The sequence below is a fragment of the Thamnophis elegans genome, chromosome 1, assembly GCF_009769535.1.
Source record: "Thamnophis elegans isolate rThaEle1 chromosome 1, rThaEle1.pri, whole genome shotgun sequence".
NCBI lineage: Eukaryota > Metazoa > Chordata > Lepidosauria > Squamata > Colubridae > Thamnophis > Thamnophis elegans.
The window spans coordinates 10,795,815-10,812,259 of record NC_045541.1 but is presented as its reverse complement, the minus strand read 5'-3'; the positions used below and the strand labels follow the sequence as shown (position 1 = coordinate 10,812,259).

At 37.3% G+C, this 16,445-nt stretch overlaps 1 protein-coding gene across 1 annotated transcript in view; it reads right to left on the bottom strand.

Annotated features, from left to right (window-relative positions):
- Positions 1-16,445, bottom strand: part of HECW2 (HECT, C2 and WW domain containing E3 ubiquitin protein ligase 2) — a 185,286-nt gene that overhangs the window by 16,492 nt on the left and 152,349 nt on the right. Inside the window, exons 20-22 of the mRNA XM_032236640.1 lie at positions 9,729-9,849; positions 7,893-8,006; positions 209-361 (exon numbers count right to left, since the gene is read on the bottom strand). Of these exons, the coding sequence (XP_032092531.1) occupies positions 209-361; positions 7,893-8,006; positions 9,729-9,849 (388 nt within the window). The remainder of the gene's footprint in view (positions 1-208; positions 362-7,892; positions 8,007-9,728; positions 9,850-16,445) is intronic.

Genomic DNA, 16,445 nt, shown 5'->3' with positions numbered 1-16,445 from the left:
GTTGGAAGATTCATTGGGTATACCATGGAAGATTCAAGGATTCTATTCCAACACCTTGCAATCTATTATTTGAAAATATGTGTGATTTACCTTACTTGGATCTTTACATGTGATTTACCTTACTTGGATCTTTCATAGTAAATGAGAAAGTAGAGCCCAACCTATACTTTATCAAAATAACAGTATTTCAGTGATCCAGCATTCTTACCATTCATGGTGATTGTCGACAAAAGCAGACATTGGACTAATTTGTACAGTGTATGTGTCGTTGGCTGAATATTCAAATAAACCATAGTATGGGTTGAAGAGTTCTCTTGATACCAGGAAAAAAAACTCCCTTGATGGTCCACTGTAGTCCAGTCTTAAAAACAACAAAACATAAAGGGATACTATACAAATGTGTTTTTTAAAAAGAAAATTAAAAATACAGAAATATTTCCCTCAGAGAATTATTGATTTACTCTCTCCCACACACACACTCAATAATTTCGAATCCTTTCAATCATCTCCGTGTAGCTTCTGAACATTTAAGTTAATGACCACTTATACGGCTTTGAATGTTACAAAGGTAGTTAGTAGTACACTACGCTAGCATCATTCAAAGCACTGATTTCTATTTCAGAATGTATGAAAATGTAGATTTATTATTTTCCATCCACCCGACATAATTGTATCTCTGATTTAAAGGCACAGGTTATGCAAAATTTCCTATTAAATAGTTTGCAATATATAGGTTTAGGTTAACTGTACTTCATTCCAATCCTGAAATGAATGAATCTTTATTCTACATTTATTCTCCATAGAAGCTTAGTTTCCTTTAGTTCAGGTGCTGTTGTAGAATAGAAGCTAGTATCTTCAATGTAGTAAATATAGGCTTAACAGATGATAGGAAAACAGTGAGCAAATTAAAGCTCATTTGTTTTTCTGGAGAAAATATTTCTCTGTTTTGCTTTAGCTTTCTCACGCACACCCAACAACTGTTTAAATTATTATGTAATATAAGAAATCTTTTATAAAAGCCAAATCTGCCAGTCAGATAAGAAATTCATTGTAATAAATATCTATCTGATATTTAGCTGTTCAATCTCCTTCTAGATTTGTTCTTGCCCAATGTGTAATCTATAAGGAAGCCATTACCATAGAGAGCAAGTGATTGGACAAATATGTATGACAACATATTTGATGTTATGACAGGGACATATTTTGGGTGAGATGATGCTCTGGATATAATGTTTTAAGTAGAGATATTTACCAATGTTTCTTAAGTACTTTTTAATTTGAAAAATAAAATTCTTGATCATCTCTTACGAAGAAAGAGTGATGCACTCTGACTAGAAGTGGTGATTAAAATTTTACTTTGAGCTCTTACTTTTCTGTTTTCTGTTGTTGTTGTTTTTTAGTGTTGAATTTAATTAAAAGAATTACAGTTCATTTAGTACAGTGTTTCTCAACCTTGGTGACTTTAAGTCCTGTGGACTTAAACTCCTAGAATTCCCCAGCCAGCTATGCTGGCTGGGGGACTCTGGGAGTTGAAGTCCACAGGACTTAAAGTTGCCAAGGTTGAGAAACACTGATTTAGTATGTTTGTTTATAATGGCCAATCATTGTGAATAGTTAGAAATTAAATGAAACTCATTTCCCAGATGGGAGTTAAGTGGATACCCTGTTTGTCTGAAAATAAGACCTCCCAGGATAATAAGCCCAATTGGGCTTTTGAGCACATGTGCTAAAGTAAGCCCTCCCTCGAAAATAAGCCCTCCCCAAAAATATTGCAACACAGCAGCACCATTCTCGCCGCCTCCTGCACCTTAAAAATACTAAGACCTCCCCGAAAATAAGGCCAAGCGCTTATTTCAGGAGTCAAAAGAAAATAAGACCCTGTCTTATTTTCGGGGACACAAGATATATAGTGAAGAAATTATCTGTCATTGTTTGAGCAGCAGGGAATGAAGCCGTTCTTTGTGGACCTGCATTTAAACAAGATTCAATGAATACTTTCAAATAAGCCACACTCTGAACATAGTTTGGTCCTGGCTTTGTTTTTTTTACTGCAATCATCAAGGAAAGCCCCAATTCATGTAAATATGATGCTATTTTCTCCCCCTGTCAAAAGAGAATTACTGGCCTTCAGAAGCTGAAGAATGGAAATCCCACATAGCAATTCTATTAGTAACGAAAAGGCTGTGACAGCAGGAATTACTGGATCCAAAAAAAACACAATAGTTCATAATATCCATGATTTATACTCATTGTATTTCTAGTTAGAAAAACATACAATAATATTTAAAGACCAAATTTTACTAAGGTCGCTTCTACACTACACAAAATTATACATTGCCAAAATAATTAACACATTTAACAAAATACTTTACATTTTGCATTCATTAATATTTTTCTATGTACAATATAAGTATAACTGATTTACTGTTGCAACAATTACCTTAAAATAGCTATTTTCTTTCATATTTTGTATGTTCAAAATCAAAACAACCTTATTTATTATTGATTAAAACTATTCAGGAAAGAAGACACAATTTTTGCAACAGAATTATTTCTTTTTTTTTTTTCTAATTTCTCCCCTGCACTGGTTCTTTTTTTAAACCATGTGCAATTAGATTGACCCAGACTTGAGAGACACACAAAATCACTGGAACCTAGACCAGATAGTTCCTTTATATCAGAGGTGGGTTCCTACCAGTTCGCACAAGTTCAGTAGAACCGGTTCGTCAAATCTACCGAACCAGTTAGAAGAGGTTTCACCAGTGGACTCGGAAAGCAAGCCACACCTACAGAAGAGGTTCCAAAATTTTTTGAAACCCACGACTCACACACGCACACACACACACACAGACTCAGAGAGAGAGAGAGAGAGAGAGAGAGAGAGAAAGGAAGAAAGAAAAAAAGAAAAAAAGAAAGAAAAAGTGAGAGAGATGAAAGAAAACAGAGAGACAAAAGGAAGGAAAGAGAGAGAGAGAGAGAGAGAGAGAGAGAGAGAGAAAACACATAGCCAGCAAGCCACTCTTACCAGGTCACATGGCCAGCAAGCCACTCCCACAAAGGAGGCCACACCCACAGAGTAGGTTCGAAAAATTTTTGAAACCCACCACTGCTTTATATTAGGGTTCCCCTATGTGGACGGTATTGACTCCCCTCAAGGATCGACAGAACTATCAGCGGAGTTTTGATGTTGCCGTTATTATTTGTAGTACTATTATTTAAAGAAATAATTATTACATTATTTTCATATAATAAATGTTTGGGAAGTTGTTGTCGGGCGCAAGAAATCAGGAACCAAGGTGATTCAACTAAGTACAGACTTAATCCATGCTAGCTCACTGTAGAATCTGAACTACTAATAGTTAAGCCGAGCCGAGGTGGCGCAGTGGTTAGAGTGCAGTACTGCAGGCCACTTCAGCTGACTGCTATCTGCAGTTCAGTGGTTCAAATCTCAACGGCTCAAGGTTGACTCAGCCTTCCATCCTTCCGAGGTGGGTGAAATGAGGACCCAGACTGTGGGGGCGATATGCTGACTCTGTAAACCGCTTAGAGAGGGCTGAAAGCCCTATGAAGCGGTATATAAGTCTAACTGCTATTGCTATTGCTAAGCCAAATTGGCAGTAGATAAAAGTCAATGGAATTCAAGGAGGGCTTGGCTTAGATCTCTTATGTGCACAAAGGAATTCCAAACTGATGGTTTACTTGATCCCTCCCTTGTGCTCAGCCTGGTCAACTCCTACAGTTGATGAACAATTTGAAATTTCATGAAGAAGTCAATGAGCTGAAGAGTTTGGGGACTCCTGCTTTATGTTATACACAGAGTCACACAGAGACATATATGTTTCCTAAACTATTACTATTAAAATGTTTTCTCTATACTATATCTATACTATATATTATTAATATTACAATTGTCCATGTAATGTGCTCTATACTATTACTAGTATATATCGATCGCTTTTCCTCTCTCTGGGATTTATTGCAGACTCTGTTTTGCATTGTTGGACTCCTATATTTATTTTTCCTCTGGACGGTGTATTCCTCCTGAAGGAAAAAAATCTTTCTTATTATCCTGTTTTCCCTCTTGCCCAAAACAATCTGTTAAACGCTAAATTAAATAGCTGCTAATTGATAAAATTTATAAAGTTTGTGGCGGGAAGGAATTTTTGTGGAGTTAATTTTATATTGGTATATTTATTTGTTTGTTTAATTTACATCCCACTTTTTGGACAGGAGTTTACAGTCTTTCTTCCTATTTTTATTATAGAATTCAAAATGGTATTATATAATGCTACGTAGTATTTTTCAGGGCACGATGGCTCAGCGGTTAAAGACGCTGTGTTTGTCAGCTGGAGAGCTGACAGCCCAGGTTTGAGATCCGACTGCATCCCATTACTTGCCCCAGCTCTTTCCCACCTAGCAGTTTGAAAGCAAGTAGATTAATAGGTACCACTTCACTGGGAAGGTAATAGCATTGCATATGTCTTTGGCATATAGCTATGCTGGTCACATGACCACGGAAATTGTCTTCGGGTAATGCTGGCTCCCACGGCCAAGAATCGGAGATGAGCTACGTGCCCTAGAGTTGGATATGACTGGCAGGGAAGCCTTTATCATTTTTTTACCTTATATTATTTATAGAAAACACAGAACATAGAAAACTGACAGCAGAAAAAGATTCAGCGGTCCAGCAAGTCTATCATTTAACTTTTTTGTTCTTGTTTTCTTATTTATTAAATTTATTTATTGTTTAATTTAAGTTTTATTTTATTATTTATTTATGTTGGATGATAGACATGCTTAAACCCAGTTAATGATTTATGTGTTTTGTTTGTAATTGAGATTTTCTATGTTTTTATCTGATTTTGACTCAATTTCTTTTAAACTATTTATGTGGAAATAGCTGCATATTTTCTAGATCGCAGCTATACATTCTGTAAAAATATTTAAGGGAAGAGGGAAATCCTATTCTTACAAGAATTTCTTGACAATGTTTTCAGAAGGTTTGTTGCAATTTAGCCTGTTTTACATTTTGCTTTGTTTAAGGATATATATCTTGTAATCAACCACCTCAAGCATAAAAATATTAGGGCAAAAACATTACATAAGAACAATTATATTTTTATGGGGGAAGTATGGGTTGCTTTGTACAGTTATTTTAGTGTCACTGCACGGAAGCATAGTGTCACCTCCCTTCCTGAACCACACTATGCTCATGTTATTTGCCATGAAACAGAGTAATGAAGAAATCTGAACATTGCATAATCATACTTAAGAGTTAAATTGACCATTACCTTTATTGGTGACAACTTACACCGAGACCTTGAGCCTCAAATCCAATTATTATGAAGCTCCCCTGATGCCCAGCATTTTTGGTTATACACGGAGGACATGGCATGAATCTTGAACCTTTCAACTTGAGATGGTGTCACAAATTATCCTGTCTCTCGGGCTATGAAGATGGACTGACCGTTAAGACACACTTTTTTAGCGAAGTGGGTTGCTTGCCTGCAGCTGAAATAGATCCTGCCCAATAGTTGGTTGTGATGCAGACTCTGACTCCCACAAAAGGAACCAAACAGTATAGAGGATGTAAAACCTTTCTAACCTATTTCATCTAAAATTCCTTTTCGGTTTAGCCCTAATTGAAAGGGCAGCGTTAAATTCCTGCACTCTCTAGTGTCCCAGCACCCAAAGACCACCCAAAATAATATCCTAGATGAGCAGGACCACAGGTTGATGAATGAAATCATCTGCGCCAAGGGGAAAAAATCCAGACAAAGCTATAGTTATTAGAGGTTAATATAGTTATTAGAGGTTACATGTATTCCTCACCACCATGTCCCTCAACACATACATTTTAATTCTAGCATCCAGCAACTTTCGTACAACTGTTTAATTAGTTGCCTGTTGAATTGTTTATGGGTTACAAAAGATTCTGACACCCAAGTTTCTTGTATATCCAAAGGCTTTGCATTGGGAATGATTACAAACAACATTTGCAACAACAGCGGCAAGGGCATATGTTTACTATTCAAGCACGCTAATACCACACCTCACAAATTACTTCTTGAATACACAATTTAGTTATTAAAACATACACATGTCACCTAAAAATAACCTCACTCCAGCAAAGAGATGTTCTGCATGCTTTGAATCCACATTGTTTCGAAAAAATTTGGTCATGAAGAAATTAGTGATCACTGTTTGAATATCCAAACAGTTCATCAAAACAAACAAAAAATGAAATGTGGTGGTAACCTTTTAACCTCTGTGATTTGTTTGACTAATATTTTAAACAAATTGAGCTGTTTTATGTGTAGATGCTTTATCATTAACACCTCTTCTGAAAAAATAGTAAATATAGAGACAGGGAGAAAAATGTATACATCAGTTAATTTATATAAATGCTAATGGCTTTGTTGCCCTGTTTCCTTAAGAATATTCTGTAATTGCTTGAGTACATTTACTGAAATCAAAATAAGAATGATAGCACTTTTCCCAGGTAACAAATTTAGGATGAGATGGGAGTGGAAGGGTGGAATTAGACCAACTTGTCCTACATCCTATATATCAGATTAGCAACTCCGTGCATCTGAGTTTAGGATTTTTAATAAAATGTATTAGTTGGGAGACATGTTCCCAGTTTCATTCATATGATTCCCCCTCCTACAGTCATCACATTCATGGCAATTGTTAATATGCTATTTCAGAGTTTAGCCGATTTACTCTTAGTGTTGCCATTTCTGGATGTTTCCTAACATTTTCATATTTTAAATTATCTTGGGATTCATCTTGTCTTTCTTGTCCATAAAACACTGGAGGCATGAGTCACAGTAGCTTCTACTTTGTGTTTCCAAGAACACTTTCTTTTAAGTGTTTCTTTTCTATATAAACACCTAGACTAATTGGTACATTCTAAAAGGACATTTAGTTGTAAAAGCTTTTTATTAAATAATATCAAAATGGCATGATTCTTATTTCCTATAAAGAACAAGATTTTGGACAGAACTAGCAGAATCTGTTTAAAACAAGTTGGTGGCAACATAACAAAGTAACGTACAAACTGGTTTTATTTATCCTTATCTTGATGCTCCCACTTTGTAAGACTCCAAGCAACTCACAAAATAAAAGCGTTGTCAAAACATCACATCTATGGACTGGAGTCATAAAACATCATCCAGACAAAATCATAAAAGCAAAGCTATTGCCTCTAAGCATGGAAGGTTGACACTTCTAAGTATAGAAGGATGATGAAGCATGAACAGGCCTTCACTTAAAACATTTACACTGCATAATGAGAGGGTGGTAAGAAAAGAGGCAAAACCTGCGAAGAGGTGCTGCCAATATAATTTAGAAGTTTCATGATTTGTAAACATAAATGCATGAAAATTAGAAATGCCAATAAATACAGGTGTGTGATGGACAGACTTTAATCCCTCCATTACATGTTTGCAATTATGTGAGACTGTATGGTGAACAACTTCAATTTTACCCAAATTATCTAAGGAGTTAATATCAATCTTCATCAACCATATGTCTAAAATAGCTAGTAAATCCAGTCCAGTTCTTCAAAGCCATCATCTTATTTTATTTTTTTATAAATTGCAGAGAGAGTTGGCAGTGCAACATGCAGGACTAAAATCTTATCAGAGCAGATTTAGTAGCTGCTCAATATGTGCCAATGCGATGCTTTCTAAAGAACTCAGATGTCAGAAAATCAGCACTATCTGAACAGCTGTAGGTTCTAGGCTTATAAAAGGCATTTCCTGGTAGTAATTCTTCCCCATTTCTGCTCTAGACCACAAAGAGCGCACTAAAATATCTGCACACAGCTGCAAAACAAAACATGTATTAAGTATACTTTATGTTGGTAGTCACTTCCTTCTACTCACCCTTCCTCTCCAACAAATGTGACATACAGTTTATTCCTCTGTAGATCCTTTCTTGAATAACCCATAATTTGATTGAAGGCATCTTCCAGCAAGTGGTCTCTTCTGATAATTAATCTTTACAATGAAACAAATCAAATTACATAAATTCATAATGATATTTATCTTTCCTGCTTGGTTATATATTTATATTCAGTTTATAATGACCCTCCCTTCAGCTACCGTATATGCATCAACAAGATAGAGGCAGAACTACTAGACTACAGACAAAGATTCATTAAATTTCAATGTCTTGAAATATCCTTAATATGCATATTCTAGTGCATCAATAAAATATTAACGAATGGACAAGGCAAAATTAAATTCCAATATTAAAGAGGGATGCAATAAAGAGGACTGGGTACTTGGTGTCATTTCTTGAGCAAAAATAATCATCTGATTTACACATTAATGCAATTATAATATTATTCATGTTTCTTAGAAATTCCATTCTGACATATTTATACATAGTTGGACAATCTATAGTCAACATGTTTATATAATGTGGATTAAACTCAGAAGTGAGAATATAAATTGCTCCAAGTTTTTATACATTTGTCTCACTTTTTCACTTTAGCCATTTAGCTAAAGCACATACTTGTGAGGAGAAGAGCAAATATGAGTTAATGGGGGGCAGCTTAGAATGAAACATTATTTTGATTATAAAACAGTGGTAGAAAAGTGAAGCAATCCTTTGTTACTGCAATTTATCTATCCAAGTTCAGTTTTCCATAGTGGATCTTTGTTTTAAAGAAGATATATCAAAAGTCCAGCAGTATGCCTGGGAGTTAATAGCTAAATTAATCCCAAACATGAAGCACATATAGCTTTCCTACATTCTGTCCCAAATGCTAACCATTATAGTCAGAGGTGGGTTCCTATCAATTCGCACCTATTCAGTAGAACCGGTTCGTCAAATCTACCGAACCGGTTAGAAGAGGTTCCACCAATGGACCCGGAAAGCAGGCCACACCTACAGAAGAGGTTCCAAATTTTTTGAAACCCACCACTGGTCCTTGGATATGATTCTTCTACACTATCATGCTCATATTTATAAAACTCAGTGCCTCTGTGAAAGGTAAGGATGACTACTGTGTTTGTGGTGCAATCAGAACATTGCGTGTGTTGAAGTTGTTTTAACGCAAACCAAAGATGCCTTTTAAAAAACAAGTTTACATCATATTCTTATGCATGCCAGTGCTGTGTGTGAGGTAATTTAAGGTGGTTCTGACAAGTGTCGTCGGCATCTTCTTATCTGGTCACATGGGCAGCAAGCCACTCCCACAAAGGAGGCCACACCCACAGAATAGGTTCGAACAATTTTTGAAACCCACCACTGATTATAGTATACTGGTTTCATTTATGTTCTTCCCTCCAAATGTTCTGTCTGTCTGTCTGTCTGTCTATCTATCTATCTATCATCTATCATCTATCTATCATCTATCTATCTATCTATCTGTCTGTCTGTCTGTCTGTCTATCTATCTATCTATCATCCATCTATCTATCTATCTACCCACCTACCTACCTACATACATACATATATACATTCATACATACATATATAGGAATCCTTTAATTCTAGATGGCAATATGTACCACTTATACTTATGTTAGCCACTAAGGATGCATGGGGATCTGGACTCAAAAGCAAATTGTGATAGGCAGCACTTGTCAGGAACAACTTAAACCTGCCATGCAAGTTTAGGGAAATGCCAGCTGCCTTAAAATCTTTCCAACAGGTGCTGTATAAGCTCTTTTACTTTTAAATAGCAAAACAAATTATCTAGCATCTACGTACTTCAATTTCCCTGGGCCTTGTCCATATCCTTTAGTCTCCAACTTCCTGTAGAAATTCCTCAGCTTAGCTTCAAAGTCTCTTTTATAAGGAGCAGGGGCACGGGCATTAGCACGTTGGGTACCTGCACCACAGTCAGAAAACAAGATTTTATTAAAACATCACCAAAAACATAAACAAATGTTACATAATGATATAAAGCTGCACTATGATATCACACTGAGGACAAAAGATAAATCATGGCATAGAGGTAAGCTACATAGTGACTTATTTTTAAAAACGTGTTTTATTGGGGGGTGGGGGTATAACATGATTACACATAACTTTTAAATATTGTACATTTACTATCCATTAGTTCTAGAAAACAAACCCCACAAAACTTAATTCAACTCATTGCAATTCCAGTGTGTGGGTGATTTTAAATATTTATAAGCTACTAAAAGAACCAGAATGACAAATAACATGAAGGGACTGTTTTTGTTTTGCCTAGATCCATCATGCCATAAAATTTAATTTAGCTGAAAAACAGATGAAAATAACTTCTCCCTTAACCATCATCTGGAAAAATGAAAGTCACATATCTTGAATTCAACCGCTGTTATTAACAAGCAAAATCTCTGTTTAAGGTAAAAGCACACAGGTCTCTGAATGAAAGAGAAAAAGCGTATGAGCATCAGAATCTTTCACACTCTTGCTGTGCAACCTGAAAGTGGTTTGTTGAGAAGAAAGCCCCAGTTTACCAGACAAGTAGGAATAGGATTCGTACCCTCTACATGCAAAAAATTGCTATAAAATGATTATGCTTCAATGGCATACTTCTTAACTTGAAATCCACAGGAACATACTTTTGAATTCATTGCTCGAAAAACAGCATGGCTGCTTCTTTAAAAATTCAAACCTGGATTTATTTCTAGTCCACTATCAAAATAGTTAACTCCAATGAAAGAGTAACGACTTCATTGTTTCTCCTCTCAGAAAACTGCTGTTCGCTTTTGATATAAGTGGTACATAACAAAACTCACGTTTAGCTTTGAAAGCTAACTTTCAAATCTTGCGTTCATCAAATGAGATGTCAGTGCAAAAAAAAATCCCCTACATTTATCATGTATACAACCACATTTGCAGTAACTGAAACTTGTAAGCAAAGCAGGTAAATAAATCCACAACATATATTTTTAGAGAAAACTTTAGTAAACCCACGTCCTATTTCAGCCTTTTGTCAGCTTAAAGATTTAAAGCAGTGGTTCCCAAACTTTAAGACTTGTGGACTTAGCAGAGCTGGCTGGAGAATTCTGGGAGTTGAAGTCCACAAGTCTTAAAGTTGCCAAGTTTGGGAACCACTGATTTAAAGCATAGGAATGACTGACATGATGAACAAGCTGATCTGAATAAATCAAATATATTTTACTTTCAAATAGTCTCCTCAATGTCTTCATTTCAGCTTCTTTGTATAAATTCCTTTGCCTCTTGACTTTCTAAGATTTTGAAGCATGTTTCCCACACCTCGTAAGTTGAGATAGTTCTACAGCCAAAGTGAAATATCACAGCTAACAAACTCCTTTGTTTATAACCCAAAATAGAAAAGTCAAATTTTGGGCAGAAACATTTATTATGTTGTATTATAAGGTCATAACAGGGAAACACTTCAAAATCAGATTGATAATGCTTCATCCACAGACATTTATGGGGAAGAATATTCTGACAATGCTGTCATCCAATTATAATCCACCCTTGTTTTCCCATTATTTCTCCTTCACCACCACATAGAGAAAGAGAGAACAGCCGTACAATTATTTTTCACAAGTCACACTAGGAAGGGATAAAAAGATGTTATAACGTGAAATCTGACTTTTCAGTACTGCCTTTAAAGAGTAACTCTGTAACTCTATTGGTATTAAATAATCCTAATCTGATAAAAAGAAAAGATACATCAACTGCCAAAAGAGCATAGGATAGCTGTAAGGGAAAGAGCATTCGTGATTTCAGACTTGTAATAATGTTGAGTGCAGAGGAGTGGAGAAGCAGGAATATTAACAAGAGGCAGAAGCAGATATCAGGCTACGCATTTATGCACGCTTCCTAAAACAGCTTTTCCCAGTCTGACGCCCTCCGTGTAGGTTGAACCTTAACTCCCAATTGTCTGTCGATAGTACGGTAAAAATTTAGACAATAGTTCTTCAGAGAACTTAAAGTGGTTTTGAAGAGACACCACTTTTCTCAAGATATATATATTTCTTTAACCTTGGTATCATTTCTAATTTATTCTACCAAGGGCTCTTGATTAGCAGTCATGGGAGAAGAAGAGTGGTGACTTCCTGGATTGGAAACTGGCTAAAGGACAGAAATCCGATACAATTTTCAGATTGGTGCAGTGGTGGGATTAATTTTTTTTTACTACTGGTTCTGTGGGCGTGGCTTGGTGGGCGTGGCAGGGGAAGGATGCTGTAAAATCTCCATTCCCACCCCACTCCACGGGAAGGTTACTGCAAAATCCCCATTCCCTCCTGATCAGCTGGGATTCAGGAGGCAGAGAATAGACAGGGGCGGAGCCCGTCAGAGGTGGTATTCACCGGTTCTCCGAACTACTCAAAATTTTCACTACAGGTTCTTGAGAACTGGTCAGAACTTGCTCAACACCACCTCTGGATTGGTGGTATGGTTAAAGCCAAGTTCAAAGGCATCAATACTGAGAATGGTAGTCCTAAATTAGTTAGGAATAACTAGTTATGTGGCTAATTTTATTTTTGACACCGTTCATTTATTAAAATCTAATGAGAATTGTGAACAGTTCTCAAAATAGCCAAAGCAGTCCCCTTTAAGCCAACGATGTACATTGGTGCGCGCACGCACACACACACACACACACACACACATATATGCCAATGACTTGAGATCATTTGCTACTGCTAAAATTGAATTCTCAAGTGATAAAAGTAAGTTCTTTGTACTGTGAAACTTATATCTAATGATGCTATATCTGTTGATGGCCATCTATCCAAAAAGGATTGATTTGTAGAGTCTTGAATTAACAAGGTCTACAAGTCCTGAGGACAGGATGCTAATGCTAAAGTCCCACGCAGCATGCAAACACCAGCTGCTACTATGGAGCAATAGTGAAGAGTTGCTATGGTCCATATTCTTTAAAGCATCTGCTTGGGAAGTGTGAAATAGAATTAGGCCTGTTGACCTAATTAGCAGGATCTTATATTCAAGGCTGAAAAGGGTTGTAAACTATAGAAACAAAATGTACTGCATAGATAGTTATGAGAAAATTTGCACCCTACAAGCAATGATACTTTAAAAATTGTGGTCTTCTCAAGAAAAGAAAGTTGTTATCTATATTCATTAAATGCTAAAGTAAGATGTAAAATTACAGGCAACACATTCAAATTTGCAATATATATGCTGGTCTTGTTGTATTTGGGTCTTTTCCCATGTAAGATTGAGATTGTCTTGGCAACGTTTCAGCGAGGTCTCACTCGCCATCTTCAGGTGGTGTTTTCGGCTTAAAGCGTGGTCGGAGCTGTCGTCTTTCTATAAATCTTGGTGGGGGGGTGGGTAGAATGCTGGCTTTGTTTCAGTAAGTGGATTGATTGGTTGTGTGGTTGTATCATGACTAGTAGATTGGTGCTGATGGGTGCTGGCTGTGTGTACGTTGTTGTTTTGTGTTGTAATGGCCTGGGTGGTGGGTGTGGTTCGTTTGTTGACTAGGTTTCCAGATGTCTGGTAGGCGGGAGGTATCGTCACGTTTATTCATGTTGTGGGCCATGAAGCCCCACAACAGACAATTCTACGGGTAGCATATAGTAAATATAAAAACAAATGGGCAATTATATTTCCCCAGATACAATGGGTATTGTCTAAGCATCCCATAAGGGTATAAACATCCCTAAAGACCTTTAAAAGACTTTTCTAAATAGATTGGGACTGTAACTAATAACAATTCTCCATGGCTGGCTAAGGAATTTGGGTAGTTTCAGTGCCAATATACCTGGAGGAATCAGGTGGAGAACACCATTCTAGGTGTATCTGTCCCTAGGTTGTAGAAGCTTGCTTAAACATATAGGGACAACCCCAAGCAGATAGGTGTCATTCCTGTAGTTCAAGGGTGTCAAACTGGATTTCTTTGAGGGCTGGATCAGCATTGTAGCTGTCCTCCGCGAGCTGAACGGGGAGACAGGATGAACAGGAGATGGGACGGACAGTTCCTACAACACTCTGCTGGCCAAAACAGGGTGCAGGTGGCTTCCCACACCCCGTTATCAGCCTGGATGGCCTCCTGCAGCACTCTACCAGGCAAAATGGGGTGCGGGAGGACTGCACGCAGCCTCCCTGTGCCCCGTTTTCATTGGCAGAGTGCTGCAGGAGACTACCCAGGCTGAAAATGGGGAGGGTGGGCACACGTGGGCCCTCTGCACCCTATTTTTTCTAGCAGAGGCACCACAGGCCAGTCCTTTGCTATTTCCAGGCCAGCCCCACAAGCCAGATCCAAGTACCCCATGAGCCAGATCTGGCCCGCAGGCCTTGAGTTTGACACTGCTGTAGTTGAATCGATAGCAATAGCATTAGCATTTAAACTTATATGCCTCTTCACAGTGCTTTTACAGCCCTCTCTAAGCGGTTTACAGAGTCAGCATTATTGGCCCCAACAATCTGGATCCTCATTTTTACCAACCTCGGAAGGATGGAAGGCTGAGTCAACCTTGAGCCTGGTGAGGTTCAAACTGCACAATTGCAGGCAGGCAGCAGTCAACAGAAGCAGCCTGCAGTACTGCATTCTAACCACTGTGCCACTGCAGCTCTGTTGACACATGATATATATAATAAGGTATTCCATGTGACATATTTTGCTTATCTTACTTAATGGCACATGATAGTACACCTGCAATGATTGTAAGTCCTGTGAGAGACTGCATTTCTAGTCATTTACATCCCGTGATTATTGCGCAGTTATAATTGTGTTTCAAAGGATGGTATGTCCAGAATTACCTGGTTTTCTACCATACTCCCTAAGCTGTACCTCTAACTGGGCTCAACATTTACATAACCTCAATACTCTGGATAAGCCAGAAGAACCAAGATACTGTTGGCAGCACACAGCTTATTCTTATAGTGAAGCTGGTAGCCTTATGCACTAAAAGGTGAGCAGATAGGTCTGGTTAGCTGGCAAGAAACACCAGTTGACCGAAAAACGGGTTGCTTCCAGATTCCTTTTGGCAGTAGTAGGGAATAAACAACATTTAGGTGACCCAAGACTGACATTTCCAAACAAGCTGCATAACTATCAAAAGTGTGCACACATCCTTTCCGCACCTCCTCATTTGTGCTGTTAATTGCTGCATCTTGGTAACAATGACAGAGTTAGCAGTATGATATCTACTTCAGTGATGTCATTTTGACAATCAGGGAAGTAGGCAAATATAGTTTCATTACCAATCTTTGTTCCTGCCAGAAGGAGGGTCATTAACCAGTCAGCTACGGAATTCTACAATGCATATCCTGAAGGATTTAACTTATGCTTTTTTCTCATTTTTCCCCATAGCAAAAGCTACATAGAAGAGAAGAATTCGGAACTGCAGCAGTATTAGGAGTTGACCAGTGGTGGCTTTCAAAAAAATTTGGAACCTCTTCTGTAGGTGTGGCCTGCTTTCCAGGTCCACTGGTGGAACCTCTTCTAACCGGTTCGGTAGATTTGACGAACCGGTTCTACCGAATAGGTGCGAACTGGTAGGAACCCACCTCTGGAGTTGACCATGTTGATCAAGTAATGAATCCATCATAGAAACAGCTATTGATTCGTTTTAGAATGTATCACTTGATTGGAGTTGAAATTGCCCAAAGACTTTCTTTTGTACTTGATATCATTCACACACACATACAGACACACACACACACACAAAGTCAGATTAGCTCCAAAAGTATCATTTTGAAAGTCCCTAAGAACTGAAGTATGTCACCAGGTCGGGGGGGGGGGTTTCCCCAGGAAACTGGAGACATTTTTAGATAGCTTCATTGTGATTGATATTTTTACTCTCTATGTGTGGTTCATATATTTTAAACATCTGATTGTTCCTCATTTTTATATGTTGTAATAGTTGTATTTTTGTATACTGCTGTAATTAATAAATGTGATTCATAAATGAATAAAGAAACAAAGGATACCCAATTGTATACATAAACACACAGAGTCACAAAATTCCTACATTTGTCCTATGTTGAAGAAAATATCACCTTCAGATGTTGAATGTGAAGGAATTTGGGGACATTATTTGTTTGTGGAGGAATTTGTCGCAAAAAATTATGCCGAACTAACTTTCTTTTTTTCTTTCTTTCTTCGACGGAGATAATGGCTTAACAGAGTGCACTGAGCAAGGGGCTGGACTATCTTGTACACAATATCAGAATATCCATAATACAAGATGATCAGATCCTGCTGACGTTGCCCAATTCAGTCACTTAAAATAAAGCCTTTTGGTTATGTTAACAGATAAATTCTGTCTATTATTGATTATTGTGCTAAAGAAACCTATTTTTTTTCCCTTTTCTTTATCCAGAAAGGAAAAGAGAAAACAGATTTCTCCTTTCATTCTTTACACTTTACATTTTATTAATGATTTCCCAAACCCTAAACTGAAATCTTGATATATTTTTTTCTCCTTTTAATTTGCTAATTTCCCCAAGTACATGGCTTTCCCCACAAAATAAACCTCTCCAAACTCG